The sequence below is a fragment of the Sminthopsis crassicaudata genome, chromosome 1, assembly GCF_048593235.1.
Source record: "Sminthopsis crassicaudata isolate SCR6 chromosome 1, ASM4859323v1, whole genome shotgun sequence".
Lineage (NCBI taxonomy): Eukaryota > Metazoa > Chordata > Mammalia > Dasyuromorphia > Dasyuridae > Sminthopsis > Sminthopsis crassicaudata.
The window spans coordinates 611,908,108-611,930,372 of record NC_133617.1 but is presented as its reverse complement, the minus strand read 5'-3'; the positions used below and the strand labels follow the sequence as shown (position 1 = coordinate 611,930,372).

The window sequence follows — 22,265 nt, the reverse complement described above, 5'->3', positions numbered from 1 at the left end:
TCTTGATTTATCTAAGTGCACTATTCCCTAGGCCTCTATGTAAAGCAAATTTTATATAATATGAATTTGCCAGTGAATGTGGGAAAGGAAGGAAAGGAGGCAAGAAAAGGGACCATAAGTTCATTGAAGGAGAGGGGCATATGGTTCAAAGATATATGGGGACTAGCGACAGAGAGGCAAAAGAAAGAGGAGGAACATATAGGCTAAGTCCATCTATATGGACAAGGCCAGAACCAAAAGGAAAGGGATGACTAATATGTGCAGGTAGACATGTGGGAGCCAGACATGATCATGGACAGAAAAGGACAATCACTGCCAGTCAGTACAGACACAGGGGTGTTAGGTTGTACTGGGGACTGGAATCAGATTGGTGGGTATGTGAAGGTCTCTTCTCTCCAAGATGGAATCCTCATAGTTCTATTTTCACTTGGAAGTTTTTGTTTACTTAAGATAGGAGGAGAGAATGGGAAATCAGAGAGAGGGAGAGCACAAAGTACAGTAAAGCTATATCGTGTTTTGTTTTGTTTTGTTTTTTTACTGTGGATTTCTTTCAGAATTCTTTATATAAAATTTAATTTGCATAATATAAATTTCTGTAAATGTTATGTGAATTTATATCTGTATACACACACACACACACACACACACATATATATACTGTGTGTAAATGTGTATTTCTCATTTAACTAAATGATCAATAATTTAATAGAAAGAGCTTGGGATTGAAATCCTGGTTTGCACACTTAATATCAATGGAATCTTTGGCAATTCATCTATCTTCTTTCAGCCTTATAGATCCATTTTGAGAAAATTCCAGAGAAATAGGAATTTGAATTATCTTCCTTTGAGTGTCTTCTTGATCAATCCTGTTTGAATTCTAACCACAGAAAGCAACCACCTTACCTCTCTTCCTTCTACTGCTTCCAATCTCATCCATCTTTTTAGGCTCCACTCAAATCCAAAAGGCATTATATAATTGATAGCTTTATTGTTCTTGCTTTTACTTTTATTACTATTATTACTATCACTGCCTGCACACACAGATTAGAGTCCTGGAACTTCAATCTATATAAGCAAATTGGATGAGTTTTGGAAACGTAGGGTGAGTGAAGGATTTGGATCAGGCATGATGTTTGTGCCCTTCACATTTATAGAGTCCTCCTTGAGCTGCCAAAGTTCTGGAGACATTTTCCAACCAGGAATTGACACTTTGTTGAATATCTTAGCTTTAGTTCAGGGATTGGATCTACTTGATGCCATGTATCCTCACAAGTCAGATTCTGGTGATAATCCTTTAGGATTATGTTCCTAAAATAGATCTGGCAGTTTGCTTGGAGTACACTGAGTGAGCACATATAGTCCTACTTTTTCTTTCTTTCTTTCTTACTTTCTTTCTTTTTTTTTTTTTTCATTTTAAAAGGGAACTAAATGATTTTTTCTATTTTGCTATGAGTCTGAATAGTTTCTCCGACATCCTTAGGGACTGAAAATCTCCAGGATAAGGTTTGTGTCATGGCCTGAAAATCTTTATATTCAACCTCAAGGGCTTACTCCCATTTTTTAGGGACTCTATATCTCTTGTGCCTTGAGCTTATTTTCCTTCTAAATTTGCCTGCTTATGAATAGGGAAGTGAATTAGAAACTCTATTTGAATTTCCCTGTCTATTGATGAGAATCCTTTAGGAAATTTGGTGTGCCCTCTGATGAAAGGATCATGAAGAAATATTCAGGTTATTCACCTGAAGGTAAGGGACTGACTTCCAAGGGATATGAATTCCTGGTCTATAAATCCAGCTGTATTCTCTTTCTCTCATGGATCTGAATTGCCAACTTCATTATAGATATCTCAACTGCATATCTTGAAGACTTTTAAAGCTCAAGTTGTCAAAACAGAATTTATTAACTTTCCTCAAACCCTTTTCTTTTACTAACTTCCCTGTTACTATTGAAGAGACTATCACTATCCCCATTCACCCATGATCATAATCTTGATGTCACCTCTAACTTCTCATTCTCATTCATTCATCTCAACTATCCAAACTGCTGTGAAATAGCATCACTTCTGTTTTTCTTGTATACATCTCCTGTGTGGTGACACAGACAGTCATCATCCTAATTCAGGTAAATATCATCTCTTGCTTAGACTATTTTAATAGCCTTCTAATTGATTTTCTAAGATCCCAAAGCTTTTGCTGTTCTTTCCACAAGGACTAAGAATCTGAGACTGACCAAAAACATCAAGCATTAATAAAGTGCTTACTATGAGTCAAGCACTGAACTATGCCCTGAGGATGCAAAAAAAAAAAGCAAAAACAGGTCCATCCCTTAATATATGAACTCTCCTCTGGATGCCTTTTACCCTATCTGTTCCATATGCCTGGAATGCTCTCCTTTCTTAATTCTACCTCCTATAAATTTCCTGAATTCCTTTTAGACTTAGCTCAAATACCACCTTGCATAGGAGGCCTTTCCTGCTTCTACAAGCTGTTGCTAGTGCTTTCTTCTCTGAAATTGCCTTCCATCTATAGTATAAAGATCTCTGCACCTAGTTATTTACATGGTGTCTTTCTCATTAGAATGCAAGCTCCTTGAGGGAAGGACCTTTGATCATCGGATAAAGACAGATGATTTCACACAGAAATTATATGGAGATTAGCTGAAAGTATTAAACACAATTCTGAGAAAAAATGGCAAGTGATTTTATAGTTACAAAATCCTGTTGCTATACCAATGGACATTTATCCAACAGCATTTATCCAACATATTTATATAATAGATGTATTAGGCCTAGCAAGTAATGTTTTTGATACAAGGCATAGCTGAAAACTTATTGATGGGATAGACTTTCTTACTTCATTGGCTTGAAACTAGCTCTTACTACCAGCCTAATTTCTCTCTGCTTTTCTGTAAATGAAAAAATTCATTTGTGTTTCACTAGCTTGACTTTTTGTTTTATACGTATTATTTAAAAATAATTTGTTTGCAAAAGAAAAAGGATCATAGTTCCACCATTCAATTTAATATTTAACCAGCAATCATTTAATTCTCATTGTGTTTACAGCACTTTTATTAGCTAGTGGGGGAAGTACAAAGTTTAAATAGGACTCATTTTCTGTCATAATGCATCTTAGAGTATACTAGAGTAATACATTTAGTAACTTTAATACATGAAGTAACATTATATTTGACATGATAAGTATAAAAGTGATATAGAAAATACTACATGAAATACGGGAGAAAGCAACTAGAAACACATTCTGAAAGAGAGAGTGTATTAATGTAATCTCAGAGAATAGGAAAGATGCTATAGACAGAAAGTATGAGTAGAAATTCCTTCTAAAGAGCACAAAGTTGCAGATGTGGAAAATATGGGTGTAGTATACGGGAGGAGAAGCTAAGTTTTCTTTTGTGGGATATAACCTTTTTCAAGAAGCTTTTCTTGGGATCTTCTCCCTCCTTTTGAAGTTTTCACTTCAAAATTACATTGTATATGTATCTTTTGTTTCTGTTTTTTACACTGTATAAGTTCCTTAAATGGAAGGATGATTTTAGTTTTTTATTTATATGTCCAGCACCAAGTATAGTGTCTGACATAGAGTAAATGTTTAATAAATGCTTATTTTAGACATCTTTGACCTTCCTCAACTGCTAAAAAAAGAGAATAGGAATAGATATTCTAAGGTCACTTCATCTATAAATATATTTTCTGAGTATAATGATTAACCATTACATAATTCTTATTCCTCCACTTGAATTAAGTATCAAGATATATCCTGATAACCATAACTACATGATAATCCTTTTCTGAATCAGTCAATAAGTATTTGTTAAGCCATTACTTTCTACCTGTCATTATGCTAAGTAGTAGGAATACACATACATGCAAAAAGATAGTCCCTTCCCTCAAGAAATTTAATTTTTTTTTTTTTTAATAAGGCTGGGGTTAAGTGACTTGCCCAGGGTCACACAGCTAGGAAGTGTTAAGTGTCTGAGACCAGATTTGAACTCTGGTCCTCCTGAATTTAGGGCTGATGCTCTATCTTCTGCGCCACCTAGCTGCCCCAAGAAATTTAAATTTTAATGGTAGAAAACCACATGTCAAAAAAAAAAAAAAATATGAAGCCCAAAATCCAGGAGGAGGAGGAAGAGGAGAAGGTACTCAATGTGGGAGTGTGGTAGAGAAAGAAGTCCAGAATCTGAGTGGATATCAGAGAGGAATGAAGAAAGACTGAATGAAGGATATTCTATCAAATCAATCAATCACAGGCTTTAGACTAAATGTAGAAAACATGCTTCAGTTTCAATGACCTTTAGAAATATTGGATGATTTGGAGTGACATTGCACAGGAAGTTGGTTGAGGAAATTCAGTCATATCTTGTGTGTCATCTATAAAATGATAAGCTTTGACCTCAGTTTTGGTTTTCTTTCCTTCCTTTTTGACTTAAGGGTTTCTTTAACTTCAGAGACCCAAATGATTGGATTTTGTATCATCATAATAGCATCCCAAGAATAGCAACAAATTGTTAGTAGAGTCTTCATTGGGAAACAAAGATAAATACAGTTTGGAATGAAGAAAGGAATATAATAAGCTTTTATAGAACTTGGAAGAAAAACTACAGCATACCTAAAGAGAAAAATATTTGAGACTCCATCAAAAAGATGTCTAGGATTTGTGAATAATATTTTCCCTTAGATTCTGTAGGTGTTGGAAGGAGAGTATAATGGATTTGAGGTGGGAAAGGGTTTGAAGGAAAATATCAGTGTTTTTAATAAAGTTATCAGTCTCTTTTTTTGGTTGTATACAATTCTTTTTGACTGCATTTGGGATTTTCTTGGCAGAGATAGCTGGTTCGCCATTTCCTACTTCAGCATTATTTATAAAGATGAGGAAACTGAAGTAAACAGGGTTAAATGATTTGTTCGGTAATTATCTTTTTCTTAAAGTTACTTATGTCTGGCTGACTAATTCACATAGACTGATAATCATTATGGAAAGCACACCAGTAGGGCTTGTGAACCATAATGATATAAAATCATAGTCTATTCCTTGGGCTTACTTAGGGTCCAGACTGATTGTAGTACCTATTCTCTGGGAGCCTACACTGCCAATGTGACTGAGGTATGGGAGAGTAGTTCCAGAACCTATATTAGACTTTAACATTGTGATCCTATGCATCTGACAGCCATTCTCTACTCACCTTTTTTCACAATCATCCCACACAAGCTCTCTAGGAAATAGTTGTTGCACTTACATTTATGAAAATGTAAAAAGGCTTAAATGATATATTGTAGAAATTCAGGGGAAGGGACATGTTTTGCTCAGACTGGTATGCAACTCATGAATCCACAGTCATGGCTCAGTGGATAACAATGAAGCATTTAATGTTCTCAGAGTATTTCCACAAAAATTCAATGGAATAGCAAGTGGGAAATTTCCAGCAGCCCAAGATTTTGTTGTAGCACTTTACACACAGGGGAGGAGGAATAATTTTCCTATAGTTGTCTCTTGACTTTCCTCACTACCCACACAAGATCAGGCCAGCCACATAAAAGGTATAATGGCAACATGACAATAACTCTGTATAACAATGCTCAAAGCAACAACAATATTGCAGTGAGTAAGTTTTCAGCATTCCAGAGGTAGGTGAATGGAGACACAAGCTTGCCTGAAGATAATGGCTGACTGATCAGTGGGATAAAAATCTTTCAAGTGGCTGAGGAACAAGCTTTTCTAGTTGAACTTATTCTTGGCAAAGGTCAGGAACCCATGTCAGCTAAAGAAAGTCATTTATGCCAACAATTTGCTTCAAGTATTGATGAGAGAGAGGAAAAAAAGCAAAATAACTGGATTAAATGGCTTTTGCAGTCTGACCTCCCAGAACAGGATGAAAAAAATCCCAAGTGCTCTAAATGCTCAATTATAAGGTGCTTTGAAGATGAAAACCTCTTCCCTAAGTACTATATACTGCATCACCATTAATGTAACCAATAAAGAGGCAAATCATTGATTTGCCTTATTTATTTATTTTTTATATTTTTATCATCATTTTCTCTCAGGTTCAGAGCTATCTCATATCCATAACAAATTTAAGAAAATAGGAGTCCCACAAAACAGAAAGCTAGAGAAATGGCTTAGCAGAGCTAATATAAGAGACAATGAAGACAAGAATTAGAAATACAGGATGAGGTGGGAATAGCACAAATGGGATGTGCTTTCTTGCTTAGCAGCAATATCCTATGAGTGGGAATTATTGAAGTGAGACCATGAATATTCAAGCTGGTCACTATCTAGAGGTTGAAACAGGTAAATTTCTGAGAAAATCACACATCTGGATCCCAATCTTAGTGAAGGTCCTTACTTCCGATGTACCTGGGATCACAGATGGAAGTACCAGCTGGGCAATGACATCAATGTATGTCTGTGCTACTCAAAAATTAAAGAAAGGAAAGACCTAGTGGGTTCTCTTGTCAGTATAAAATTGAAAATCTACTTTTAAAAGTCTTCTTTTTTCATGGGTGGCAAAACACTCAATTTTATCAGTTATATTATTCTACATACCAATAAGTTTTAATTTTGGACTTATAGGGAGGGGGAGATATTGTTTGGATGAGCTTCTGGACCATGTACACTATTACAGGTCATCTTTGTGAAGTGATTTGTTACTTTGTCTATTGGATCTCAATGAAAGCTGAACTTCAGGAGAAGAGGCATACAACTTCATGTGATGATAATTGCCATGAAATTTTTGTCTTTAGTGGGGAATGTTTTTTCTCAGCACCTAAGGATTTCTGAAACTCAAGTTAGAATGTTAACTTTTCTGAATATTATCCAAATCAATGAATCATCAATACCTGTATATTCCTAAAAGTTCATTGTATTTTTAGAAGATTTTGTATGTTTTTAAAGAGAAACAAATTCTATTCACCATTGTATAATATATTTTATCAGGACTAAGAAGCTCTCAACTGAGGGAAGCAAACATAGGAAGAAGAGATATCTGGGAAGAGAACAAGTTTAAGAAAAATTCACCCATAGGGACCATCCAATAACTCTGCAGTTTAACTACTCTTGTCTAGGTAGGATACAGATGGCCTGCTCAGGATGGCAGGTATTGATGGGAGGATTTCTGACATCCTCTATTCTACTCCACTCTACATGCCAAAAGAGGGAGATAAAGGAACTTATCATTTCCTCCCAAGCTTTTGTAATCCAGCTGGGGGAGAAGGAGTAGAAATCTTTTTGAGGTGGTAGAGGGGGCAGTTAGGGTGATATCTCATCTATCCTGATGGATGCATCTTTGGAATTTGCTGCTTAGCAAGTAAAAAGATACAGGTACTCCAATGAAGTATCTTCCAGTACTCCCTCCAACTCCATCTGAATCTTTATTCTCTTGTGGATGGAAATCCCATGAATGTTTTCAGATTCTTGTCATTCCCATGTTCATATCATCAATTCCAGATCTATTGTAATATTTTATATTTTCAAAAATCACAACACACACATATATGTATGTGTGCATAAATGAATATAGTTTTCTTCCAGAAAAAGAATTTTTACACATCTGAACCAAACTGCCCTTCATATTATAGGGAAAGTTACCATTAACAAAGATATTTTGGATTTTTTCTCCTTTACTCCCAAAATAATCAGAGATGAAGAAAATAATTCCACTTGGATATTCTCCCTCAAAAAAAAAATGCACTTTAATCTTAGATACTATAAATCTGCATTTCTATGTGCATAAACACTGGGTCCATGGTGAAATAAATTAGCACTGTAAAGTATACACATGTCAACAATTACTGAATACAATAATTTAGGACCTGGTTCACTACACTCACCTTTGGCCAATAGGCACCCTTGGTCTAGGAAAGTGATTTAAGAGACTAAAAGGATTGCAGTATAAACATTACACCAACTCCATCTTTCATATTCAGAAGCCTTCTAACTCCCTGAGCATGATTTTCTACATTTATGGCATGTCAATTTGCTCCCTCCTACCAACAATTCTTAATGTCATCATTTTTGCCCTGGATTAGTTCTGATTTACAAATAAGCATGACTGTTGAAAGGAAAGTAGACCTCTGATTTAACCAAAGGCAAGAAAAATGCACATGTTGGAGAATGGCAAAGAGTTTTAATTTATCAAAGCTAGTAGTTGCCTAAGTAGAAAGAACACTTAATACATGAAAAGAAAGTATTGTGATTTTTACTTTTAAATTAATTTTCTTTAGGTTGAGAATTGTTTCCTGAAATTGAAATCTAATATCTTCCGCTCTTGAATTGCAAAGCTTTCAGGGACAAATATTGATTTCAGATAGTTTGTGGTAAAACTTCCCGAATGTCTAATATACAATAATACTTAATACATCACCTGGATGGGTTATTTTTCCTGCCTGAGCTTTTTGTAAGATGTATGAATCTAAAGGGGGGGAGGTAGAATTCACATTATAAATACAAAAAGTAAAAAGACATAGGAATGCATCATTGTAGCACATGAACTACAATACTTATACTAAATCCTAAACTGTGCATGTTTTTAAATCTAATGTTGGGAAGTATTTTACTCTGTTAGTCAGACTAACATATTACATTACCATGTATTCATGTTAAAGAGTACCTGAGTAGATTTATGGGTACCCTCAGAACAGAAGTTCTTTTCTAGTTCTACTAGACAAGAATTAGTGTACTGAGTTTAATACCAGAAAGTAACCTAGTCACTAGGAAGAATCAGATTCCTTTAGTAAAATTTTCTTTATGATAGTGGAAGTACTGGTGGTGGCAATACAATAATATATATATATGTGTGTGTGTGTGTGTGTGTGTGTGTGTGTGTGTGTGTGTGTGTGTGTAATGATGAAAGCTGTTTAATACAAAGTGTCCCAAAGTTATTGTGCAGATTAATGTTTTAATGTCTTAAAGATGCAATAAGATTTTAGGGGTATGTTGTATAATCATTTACATTTTGGAAAGTGATTTATATGAATCTCATTTGATCTTCACAGGGACCATCTGAAGAAACTACTAAGTGTATTATGATTTTTTTCTCAATAAAGGAATTGAAGGTTATAAAGGTTAAATGATTTGCCTAGAGTTATATGAGGAGGTATCAGAAGTAGGAATTAGAACTTAAACTTGTGTCCCTTGATCTCCCCATCCTTTTATTTTCCCATTATATTCCATCATCTGTTTATTATAATGAACTATATATATATTAAAATGAAAAAAGATAAACTTAATTAAATATAAATATGCTTTGTAAAAATATAAACAAAGAATCTCAACTTGGCCATACTAGAACATTGGGTGTTATTGATAGTTGATATTGTACTTGTGTGTTTTCCTTTTCTTCTGTGGTGCCAAAGCAATTGCTCAATTCATTCAATGCCATAAAAAATTTATTTAGACCAATGGGGGGAAAAGTCAATAGGTTCATTATCCTCTTTTAGACGAAGTAATGGTTTATATAATAAAACTTTTCACTTTTCAGCCAATTGGGTTAGTGTCATATAGTCACAGGATGAAATAAAAATCTGACAGCATTTATATCTCATTTTCCATTTTTTTACTGGCTCTCTTCTTTAATCTTAGTCAGTGTCATTCATATAAAAGATGGGGACATAATTACATATTTTTATTACAACTGAGAAAACATAAAAAGTCATGTCAAATAAGGAAATGCTCCATTTAAAAATAAAATCTGATGCCCTTCATTAAGTTTATCTCAAATTTCACATGTCCAACACTTAGCACAGTGACCAGAACATCGTAGGCACTTAATAAAAATATATTGAATAATTGATTTTAGAGAAATATACTCAATTTTGATGTATAGTATATAATGAGAAGGAATATTTATATAAAATAATTTAAAAACACTCCAAAATGAGATTAGAGATATAGCCCCCTCCACCACCATTCCTATATACAAAATAGTTGGAGTAAAGGATTTCATGTTGGAAACTATTTTCAAATCATTTCCATCAATGCACAGCTCAACACTTTGTAGATACTTAATAAACATTACTCAGTGATAGAAATAATCCTTTTGTCAAATAGAAAATATTGCCATTTAAAAGCATCATTGATGTGCTTAGATTCTGTGTAATGTGAATAAGGTCATAGGATTATTGACTTAGAAAGAGATTCTAGTGATCATGAAATGTAAACCCTTCATTTTACAGATTCGGAAACTGAGGTCCAAAGTGGTTAAATGTCTGATGCAAGGTCAAACAGGTAGTAAGGGGTAGACTGTATTTGAACATATGTCTCCTGACTATAAGTCCAATGTATCTTTTTCATAGTACAAGTATTTAATAGAATAATCTATTTTATACATTCTTCTGGGAATGCATCAAAGTTATAAATCATAATCTTCCACAATCTGAGGATAATCAACATTACAGGTGAACCAAAGAAAAATGGAGAGACTGATAATGGGCATAAGCAAGCAGACTGTGAATGTTCTGTACACAAAGGAGTATAAAAATTTTTCTCCATAAAATGTTTTCATCCTAAAGGGTGGTAAGTCAGTAATATAATTATATAGTGAGAAGCAGAGAGAGGGAGGGAGAAAGAGACAGAGACAGAGAGAGACACAGAGAGACACAGAGAGAGACACATAGAGTGAGAGGGGGGAAGGAAGGAAAGAAAGAAGGGAGAGAGAGGAAAGAGGGAGGGAAGGAGGCAGAAAGAGTCAGAAATAGAAAGGGAGAGAGGAAAGACAAAGAGACAGAGAAACCAGTCACAATCTGGAAAAGAGTCCTTTTTAATATTACGTAGGAGGTAACTTTAACTTATTTATTGTCCAATCCTCTCTGATGTGACTTTAGAATAACTGCCCCATTTACTTCCTCTGCTTCTGTCAATCAAGAGAAATTGAGAGTTTAATTCACTTAATAAAGATTTCTATTTTTTTAAACTTCAAAATGAAAAAAATAAGGGGAGAAAAAAGTTGTATGAATAATTATATGATATTCAATTGTTCTAACATGACTTAGAATTTTCACTTGTCCACAATGGCACATACTGAAATTAGTTCAGAGTAAATATGAACCCAAAGCTGCCATTCATGACCTTTGAAGTCTGATAAAAGTTATGATCTGTAAACAAATATCCTTGAATACATAAATCAAATTTAATAAATTAAATAGAGTAAGAATGTGTTTTTCCATTCTCCTTCAATTTTTCAAGAATGGTTTTGCATAAAGTAGATACTTAATACATATTGTGCAGATATTCTTACCCCTACTTTATAGATGAGAAAAATGAGACCTGGAAAAATTAAATGATTTGGTCTAGTCTTACAATAAGTAAAGAAATGATCAGAATTCTAATACACATCTTCTGACTCCCAAGCCAAGGGTCTTCCCATTACACCACAACTTGCTTCTTGAGATATTTACATTCAGTACCACATGTCTTTGTTTACCTTTGCCAATCTAGTTTCTATGAAATCAAATGGAAAGCCATGTGCATCTGTAATTTTGTCATTGAATTAAATATCTTAATGTCTATTCTCATTAATTCTTCAAAACACTCTAATTGTTTTGGAGAATTGGACTCCTGGTACCAAAGTATTTTTTCTTATTCTTTTTTCCTCAATGAAATTATATCTTTTAAAAAGGGTTATATTTCAAGAAGCACCTATTTATCTATCCTAGTCATCCATTTGCCCAAACCTATTATCTCTAAAATGCCTGTTTATTTTTTAGTTCTCCAGTATGAAGTCATGGGATTTAATGTTTGAGTAGGTTTTTTTTTTCAATCAAATATCAGCATTCCATATTTAATTAAATCAATCAACAAATCAGTCTTTTGACCTGTTAAACCAGTGTGGGATGCATGGAAGCTATGAGTAGGAAGCCATGTTTGTTCAACAGATACCCAGTGACTCAATTTCTATTGCCTCTTTAGCTGGCAACAATGTAGAATTGTTTTTATAATGATTTTTACCTCACTTTACTTTGGTAATGGTTTACTTGATTTTGTAGTGATACAGATTACTGCCTATTCTATGCTGAGAGCTAAAATTGTCACCAATTAGATGGACTTGGGTCAACAAATTATCTGAAATTTAAACATCACTTTAATAAATGGGAAAGAGGACATATTATACCAACAATAGCTCTGGAACAGACTGGCTAATAAACTTTTCCCAACCCACCATTAGCAATTGTTTCAAGTTTATTCTTTTTCCTCAAACACCTCCCCATTCCTAACACCTAATAGATATTATCACTTATTTTTACTAAGAAGAAGAAGACAAGCCATTATGTGTTCCTTCATTTCTACTCTTACATATCTCAAATGTTCTTTCTACCTTAACTTACTCATTCTTCTTTGGTCTAATCTATAAAAAGAAAGTAGACTATCTTTGATTGTACTAACTGGTTAGAGGCAGTTGATGACATAGTGGGTAGATAGTTGAGATTAGAGTCAGGAAGAAATGAACTCAATATTGATAATAGATGTTATTAATTATGTGACCCTGGATTAGTTATTTAACCTCTGCTTCAGTTTTCCTCAATTGTAAGGAATAAAAATAACACCTAACTTATAAGGTTGTGAGGATTAAATGAGATAATATTTGCAAATAACAAGAACCAAGCAGACAAAAAATCCACTTAGCACATTATCTACCACATAATAGGTACTATATAAATGCTCTTTCCCTTTTTTCCCCCAACTCCACCATAATCTATCCATATTGCCTTTGTCCTTGATCTCATTTTCCATCTTGATTTCCCCTCAAGAGTATTTTCCATCTCTCATTTCTATCTTGAGTATTCCTTGAGTTAGTGGCTCCCTTTTGTCAGTCAACAAGTGTTTATGAAGCCTAACACTGTGTTTAGTGCCAGAGATAAACAAAAGGCAAAAAAATAGTCCCTATCTTCAAGGAGCTCCCATTCCATTGGCTAAGACAACATATAAAAAAGGAAAAAGTTATTAAATTGGGTAAATGGAACATAATCTAAAGGAAAGGCATTGACATAAGAGGGCGAGATAGTGAAGATAGGAAAAAGTCTCCTATAAGAAGTGGAATTTAATTAACATAACTTAATTATAAATAAATAATTTAATTAAAATAATGAGGTTATACCTACCAGAGTGATTAATATGACAAAAAAGGAAAAATATTGAATGTTGGAAAGAATGTAAGAAAACTAGGACATTAATGCACTGGTCATGGAGTTCTGAACTGATCCTGCCATTCTGGAGAGCAATTTGATACTATGCCTTAACTATGCATGTCCTTTAATCCAGCAAAAGCCCTGCTAGAGCTATATCTAAAAGATATCACAAAAGGGGAAAAGGACCAATTTGTGCAAAAATCTTTATAGCAGCTCTTTTGTTATGGGAAAGAATTGAAAATTAAAGCAATGGCCATCAATTGTGGAATAGCTAAACGAACTTGTATATTATTATAATAGAATATTATTGTGCTATAAGAAATGCAAGCAGAATGATTTCAGGAAAAAAAAAACAGAGAAGACTTGCATGAATTGATGCATAGTGAAATAAACAAAACCAGGAGAACATTATACACACAAACAGGAATATTGTTTGATGAAGAACTTTGAATGACTTAGCTATTCTCAACAATACAATGATAGAAGATAGTCTTAAAGAACTAATGATAAAGAATACTATCTGCTTCCAGTAAAAATTAGATATCTTCCAAATAATATATCTGGTCTGAATATTACTCTTGAATAATAGTTCTCCATATTTGACTTCCTATTAGATAGTTCTAGCTAGATGTCCCACTGGTTGCCATGTCATTTAGGTAGAAAATTTCTGAATTTTCTTTGGTCCTCTTTATTTTCCCAGAGGGAAAACTCTATATCACAGGGAATGGGCATGTTTGTAACTCCAGATTTCTTTCCAGAAAGGCTAGACCACTTCATAGCTCTACTAGAACTGTATTAGTGTTCCTTTCTTTTTACATGCCCTCACATACTGTCAGGATAGTAAATAATTGCCACGTTTTTGTTCTAGTAAAAAGTAAAAAAAAATAGTTTAAAATATTTTTTCCATTTAATCTTCTGCAATTTTAGTGATATATTTAAAGAAAAATGGCTCTTATTTGGGTATGCTTTTACTCTGAATTTATTTGGCTAGACATTTCATATAAAGGGAAAATAGTTTTCTAATGTCATTTGTAACTTGATATCATTTTAATAGATTTGTAGGATATTAGAGAACATTGAAATACCCTTAATAAACTTTAGCTATCTCCCACCCATAACTCTCTCGTCTGAGCAGGTCTGTCTAAAATCATGTCAAAAAAAGTTTTTCAAGACATTTTCTTTTCTCTACTAAAATCTACTTTTTAAAAATTTCATGCTACTTGATTTCACTGGCTATGCTCCCTAGCCTTCTTTTCAAGTTTATTTGTGTTGGGCAAAGAGCCAAAGGTGTTAATGCATGGAAACCAGGTAGCTGTCAGAATGACTGTGGGAGCATGTCTAATTTTGCTATATTAAACCTGTCACAAAATGTTAAGAGATTACAGGAAGTATGCATAGGGCAAATAGTTTATAACTTAATAAACTTGTAATGTTGGAAACAAGCTAAAACACAATCTCTTTTATCTTCCTTACCCTTTGGATTTTGCCAATCTTTCTTAAACCATTGCTAGAAAAAGGGTTAGAGTTATAAACTTTTCCATGACCACAAGAAAGCACTCCCTTAAGAAATAACTATACTAAAAAGTCAGAAATATTTGAATAACTAATAAGGATTTCTTTTCAGTCAGACAATTATCTCTGACCCCTGGAAAATGAGATTTAAAAGAATGACTTCTACTCTGTAAATGTTTTAAATTTCCTAGAAATCAGATTGATTATCATACCATAGTTTTATCAGCTCTCTGTGTGTTTATATTCTAAAATGTCAGAGGTTGTGTTTTAAAATATGGAATTATTTGAGAAAGATTTTTTTTCATTATTTGACCTAGTGATACATACCTACTAGATATGTATGCTAAGGAAGTCAAAGACAGAAGTAAAGGTCATGTGTGTGTGATGTGTGTGTGTGTTTGTATGTGTGTGCATATATATATATACATATATATATATATAGATATGTGTGTGTATTATATATCTGTGTGTGTATATGTATGTATATGCATATATATATATATATTTGTAGCAGCAGTTCTTATAGCAACAAAATTGATAATTTGAATATTTACCCATTAATTGGGGAATGGGTAATCAAAGTGTAATATACCAATGTTTTGATATAGTTTTATTTTTATATTATAAAGAAATGATAAAGAATGGATAGTTCAGAGAAACAAGGTGGACTTTATGAATAGACACAGCAAATAGGACTAAGAGAACAATATTCATAATGTCAATATTATAAAAGCAAACCCAAAACTAAAACATCACCTAACACAAATTATAGGGAATTAATCTTAAATCAGTATTGTTTTTGAAGGGCATATAATATAGCCCTATGCTCCTCTCATTGGATTAGGGGACCCACAGATTAGGAATATGAAACAAAGACATTTTGGTGAGTTTTTATTAATTTGTTTTCTTTATTATTTCTACAAAAGAATACTAGCTTCCTTGTAGTAAAATTGCCTTATTGTCTAGTCTGACTTTCAGGAAAACACTGATACCAAGTTAAGATTAAACAAATGACCGAATCATTGTTAATTGCCATAATAAGAGAGAGAGAACATCTTGAAGATAAAAAAATAATTCTTTTCATTTTGTTGCATTTATTACCTCAAAGGAATTAATTGGTAAAGGAAAAAAAAAACTAGTATAAAAATTAGAATTGGATTTTTACCTATTCCTTTAAGATTCCTATTCATGTAGAATAATATTAAAACTTTGGAGGTTTTATTTTAATTCTCTCATTATACAGTTCAAGAGATTGAGTCCCAGAGACATTAGCTGATTTGCCAAAAATCACACAGCAAATTAGTAATAAAAAGATTCTTTTTATACCATCTTGAGATTATTAAATATACAAGCCAACTCTAGAATATTCTGATACAGTAATTATTCTAGTTTAATTTCATATTTACATTTTATTCAGAAGACATTCCTTTGTGAAGCTCTGATTTGGAATTTTTAATATTGTAGTTTGAGATGTAATGTCAATCTTTTGATTCATGTTGGTTATGGTTAGCATTCTTTATTCTTGTTTGTATTTCGATTTTGGTTGTTGTTGCTCTTGTTATCATTAGTTATTTTTCAAATTATTGTCCTCTCAGGGCAGCTAGGTGGTACAGCAGATCAAGCACCAGCCCTGAAGTCAGGAGGACCTGAGTTCAAATTTGATCTCACACACATTTCCTAGCTGTGTGACCCTGGGCAAGTCACTTAACTCCAATTGCCTCAGCAAAAACAAACAAACAAACAAACAAACAAACAAAAAAATTATTGTCCTCTCTCTGAGTTCTTTTGAGTGTCAGCTGAAATTCTACTGTTCAGGAAGCTTTTCCCAGTACCTCTGAATTCTAGTGACTTCTCATTTTTGGTTATTTTCTATTTATTCTGTACAAAAATTTGTTTGTTCATAATTGTTTGAATATCATTGCCTATTTTATATTGTGAGCTTCTTGAGGACAGGGACTGTCTTTTACCTTTCTTTGTATTTGCAACAATTAACACAGTTCTTGGCATATAGTAAACCCATAAATGTTTATTGACTGACAAATTTAGAACTAAATAGCCCCTCCTGGCACAAACTTTGTAGAATGAATTGTCATTTTAATAATTGCCCAATTCTTTTCAATTTTCAGTTACTATCAAGATAATCAAGCCGTTGATCTGATAAGAAAAAAAATACATCTGAGCCACAAAATACATTATCTTATGAAACCCCTAAATTAATATTAGGAATGATTAATGCATTATAAAGTCATTGAATTCAATGAACTGCATTTTATAATTTTCAGGTGAGAAAATTGAAATATTCTCATTGGGGTAATAAATAATGATATTACCTATTTGAATTACCAATACTCAATAAACTTTATAACAGTTACACAATTGACCACAAGTTATTGAAAATATGATCCCACTGAGTCTGTTATATGGATGAGTAGGCCTCCTTATCATTCCCTCTTCATTTTAAAAGCCAAATTAAATTGATACTTTGTATTAGGAAGACTGTCAATCGATTCCTCTATGATTCTAATTACTCCAAAATCATCACTCCAAAACTTTCCAAATGCAAGTGTCTCACTCTGGCCACCATATTTCTTTGTATATTTTTTTTGGCTAATAGGATGGAAGCTTTTTGAGGGCAGGGATTGTATTTGTTTTTATATCTGTGTCCTAAGTTTAGTCTAATAATTGGCATATATGCTTTTAAAGATGTTTTCTCTTCAAAAGGCAGTTCTTGTGCTAAAATTGCTCAACCTTCCAATAACTGATGTTCATTTTACTTTGACTTTTTTTTTTTGCAGAATAGTGTTGGTAATAATATACCATTTAAAAGCTATGTGTAGAGAAGAGAGAAATGTCCAGAAGACATTTCTGACTTATGCTGACTATTTGAGTAAATCTCTTAACCTCTCAATACCCCAAAATGACTCTTTATGGCTAAAAATCTACAGATCCAGTTGTTAGTCAGCATTAGTATTGGAATATATTCAGCAGGAGGTATCTGTATCAATGAAATAATAGGCATAGACTTAAAAAATAATTTTATGATTTGTGACCTTTGACAAGAACATAAGAGACACTTATGCTTTAATATCTTCATCTATCAAATGATAGTAATAAAACAATCTATCTATATGAAAGAGTCATTATGAAGGTAAAATGATAGACTGTATGAAACTTTTAGAAAGGTGCAAAGTGCTATTCAAGTGTAAGAATAATTAAAATATTCAATTGTTTGAATAATTTTTCAAAATGATACTGATGGAATTCAGTTGTGAAAAAACCCATCCCTGCACTCTGGATTTTATACATGAGACTATCACTATAAGTTATTTTGTTATAAAGTAAATCCCATAACTTCAGGAACATTCAGCATATCAATGATTGGGATAAGGAATGTTTAATAAATGTATTATCCCATAAATGTTCTTGTATTATCAGAAAAAAACATCATCATTGGTCCAAAGCAAGAGGTGGGGGAAGGACGAGTAAGTGATGAAAAGCCTTCTGGCTCTGTTGACATTCAAACCATGTCAAAGCATTTATAGGAAGGTCAAGAATATATTTGGCAAACATTTCCATCCTCCACACAAATACCTTGTGATGAATTTCTTGGACATTATAGACAAAAGCAATGGTATCAAACTTAAATAGAAACTGTGGTTACTAAACCATTCATAAGGATCACTACAGTCTGCATATTGACTTAGAAAATCACATATTAACATAATTTATGCTTTACTGTGTTTTTATTTATTTTGTTAAATATTTACTACTTACATTTAATCTGGTTTGGGTTATATTCAGAAATGTTTTGGGTCTTGTGTTTATCACCTCTGGACAAAAGTCACACAGTAGGAGGCATCTAGGTGTCACAGTAGATAGAGCACCAGCTCTGAAGTCAGGAGGACCAGAGTTCAAATCTGGACTCAGATACTTAACACTTCCTAGCTGTGTTACCCTGGGCAAGTCACTTAACCCCAGTTGCCTCAGCAAAAAAAAAAAAAAAGTCACATAGTATCAGCAGGCATTGATAAGTTGCCATCTTAATCATTGACCTTTGATGATATCTCAGACCCACTGAAATGATTTTATTTGATTTTTTACTTTTTTTTTTTATCAATACTTATTGTCAGCTGGCAAAAAATGTCAGTTTCATGAAATAGGAATAGCACTAGTAGTAATTACTAGTTACTAGTAAATTCAGTAGGCTGTCTGTAACCATTAATGATTATTACCCATATAGTAGTGCAATAGAGGGATTTTAAATGGATAAGTAAGATCTTATACTAATTTTTTGCTGTTGTTGCTGTTGAATGAACAGTTTCAGTAAACATTTACTAATTTCCCTTTGACTCCATTGGAATCTGGAACTACAATGAGGATAACACAGTCCTTTCCTTTAAGAACTTTATATTACAATGAATGCTGCCATATTTATTTTAATCTTGGTTAGATTTTTTTCTTCTTGAATCTGGTCCATTTAGTCTGTATGTGTACCAGTTCAGCTGTCACTTAGATCACTAGGGAAAAACTATTTAAATGGTGTATTGAACAATAATTATTGATTTAATTAATTTAGGTAGATGATAGAAAGATGACAGATGATGATCATAGAGAAAAAGATAATATATAATTGATAGATTATATTTAAGAGACAACTATTGTTTGTTACCCTGGGCAAGTCAGTTAACCTTATAGTATTCTAGTCTAAGACCATAAATTCCAAAGTGAGTGCCTATTTTATTGTTGGAGGGATTTTCCTAATTCCTTAAATCAAAGAAATAACAGTTCTAAGAAAAACATTTTTTAAAATGACATATTTATCCTATAGATTTTTCATGTCTTAAAAGTTAATGAAACTGAATAAGATATTTACAAAGGAAATAGAAATAACATTTGACCAGAATTATTTGATGATCTGTTAACAGCAATTACTAGCACATAATTTATAATAAATGTTTAGGTAATAGTATTGACTACATATAGGAAGTGTGACTCCTTGTTAGTAGTTTTCTTGGGATGATATGTATGGCAAACCAGAAAATCCTTTGTATAGATTTTGCAATGTGGCCAAGATATGGTGATAAGTTTCTAACACTAGGAATTTTCAGAAGCTGATAAGAGATTATGTTTATGAATGATTGCTATGTCAATTTAGTCCTTTTAAAATGTCAGACATTTATTTATTCCAATCATGTTACTTGTAACATATTAGAATATATATCTTTGGGATTTGCTTCCATAGTCTGCCAAACAAGCAAACAAAATATATACACATAAGAACATAATCAACATCAACTCTCTCTCATTTTCTTATTTATAAAATTGAACCTTATTCTTTGACCAAAAATAGAATCAGTCAGCTTAATCACACAGCCCATCCACCATTGGAATAGAGATAAGGCCTAGGATTGTGATTTCATTGATATAAACAACACCTAGTGGTAAAACTTCCTCTCCCAAAATAGAATGTTTTTGTTGTCTCCCATTATTAGAATTAATTTCATTGAGGACAGGAATTAACTTTGTCTTTGTATTTGTCTCTCCTGTCTAGTATATTGCTTGGCATATATACACTTAAGTGCTTTATGTATCTATCATGTATGAATACATATGTTTACTTATTGTCATTTAAATTATAAGAGCAAAATGAAGCCTTAAAGGCTCTAATACAAAATTATCTCTATGGTTGAATAAAATAAGGAATTTTGTACGATCTTAACCTATGACTACAAAATTCCTTATTTTATTCAACCATAGAGATAATTTTACTCAGTGACATCAAATGAAGCATAAATTAAAACAATTGAGGTATCCTGTATTTTTCTGACATAGAATATCCCCTATATAGAATTTAAAATTAAGAGGGAGTCCTTAAAGATGACATACTCCTATTCAGGGATGCCATTATGTCCTTCATCTCAAACCCTGAATATTATAGAGTGTCCTAAATGAGATCCATGACTACACAATTTGAAAAAAATGGATGAAGACAATATGATTTAAAGTTGCATGGACCACTCATTGAACTAGATCATCAAAAAAGATCATAACAGTTGCCAAAATTTTAATTACTATCACTATGCAAATAACTCCAAGATTTGTATTCTAACCTATCTTTCTTGTGCTTCGAACTGGGTATTTTCAAACCATCTCAAACACATTTTTCCAAATCTTAACTCAATATCTTTTCTCTAAACCCATCAATTCCACTTCCTAACACCCCTCTCTTATTGAGGGCATTGCTTTCTTTGTAGTTACTAGATTCACAAACTCACAGTCATCAATGACTCCCCATTCACACACCAAACTTGTCACATACACTTGTCAGTGTTGCCTCTTAAATCTGAGGAACTATACAAGTAGAGATCATGGATTACTGAGGCACAAGTTTTTTTTTTTTTTTTTTGGTGAAATGTGATTTATTATGACCTCTCATCTCATTACTTCTATAGATGGAAGTAGATTTTGAAGATATCATATTGATAGGGATTAGATATAAGATTTCATTGATATAATGGCCTAGTAAGTGAGGACAGTTCCATAACCAAAGCATATCAATATCTTTTCTGAATGCAAAGCCTTGCAGAGTTGCTTTAAACATTACTGAGAGATTAAGGATCATGATCAAAGTCACATAGTCAGTATGTGTCAGAGACCACAGGGCTATGAACTATGCTATACTACCTCTTAGTTATAAAAAGTACATAATTTTTTAGTTAGTCAAACCAGATTTGTCCTATTGGTAACAATGGAGATATAAAATGATAATAGGCAGCATATAAAACTCTGACCAGTAGCAAGAAGAAAGATGAGAAAGAAAATATTGAAGAGTGGCAAGAAGTCAAATTTCTTCAGATTAGCTATGGATAATAACTGAGCACAGTCATTGTTTTCATTTAGATTTTGGCAGGAATTGCAAATAAAAATGAATCTAAGCAAGTAGTATCAATTTTTAAGACAAAAAAAAATCTCCTAAAGGAATTGCTGATTACAGAATCCTAATGCAGCAAACAGGGCAATTTCCAGGATAATTCATTACAAGAAATGCAGAAAACTGAGGCTTTCACATTCCCAGGTTTGAAAAGATTGGCCAGTATTAGTTCTAGTGACTCACAAAGATTGAACTAGGTTTTCATTTCTAAAAAATAACAATGGGAATATAGGATATAGGTGAATCTCCCTGGGGAAAAGGTAGAGAAATACCTCTTCTAGTCTATGATTTATCAGACAGTGAAATAATCTTTGAAATAATGGAAAAATTGTATCAAGAGGAGAATGAAGGAGAAAAATAATCTGACAAGGTACAATGGAATCCTAAATATGAGAATAAAGCACAGGGAAGCGAAGGAAATATGTAATGGTTTGGAAGACAATCCCTGAGAGAACAAACTTGGACCTTCTGAATCCGAAGCAGGTGTTTGACTTTCTGGGAATTATGATGAAAACGGTTCTTGAGAAGAGATTAGTGTGGGTGACTGACAGATACCTGATGAGAAATTCTGACCAACATAACCATGTGAGAAGCAGAAGAGTAGAATGCAAGTTCTGAATGGAGTCAGTAGTCCTGGGTTTGGAAACAGACTCTCTTGTACATTGGACAAGTTATTTACTCTCTCTG

The 22,265-nt window shown here is 33.0% G+C and overlaps 1 protein-coding gene across 1 annotated transcript in view; it reads left to right on the top strand.

The window, feature by feature from the left end:
* The first annotated feature begins 270 nt into the window (after positions 1–270).
* The window catches only part of LOC141551040 (endogenous retrovirus group K member 7 Pro protein-like), a 112,229-nt gene continuing 90,234 nt past the window's right edge, over positions 271–22,265 (top strand). Inside the window, exon 1 of the mRNA XM_074282285.1 lies at positions 271–374. Within this exon, the coding sequence (XP_074138386.1) occupies positions 271–374 (104 nt within the window). The remainder of the gene's footprint in view (positions 375–22,265) is intronic.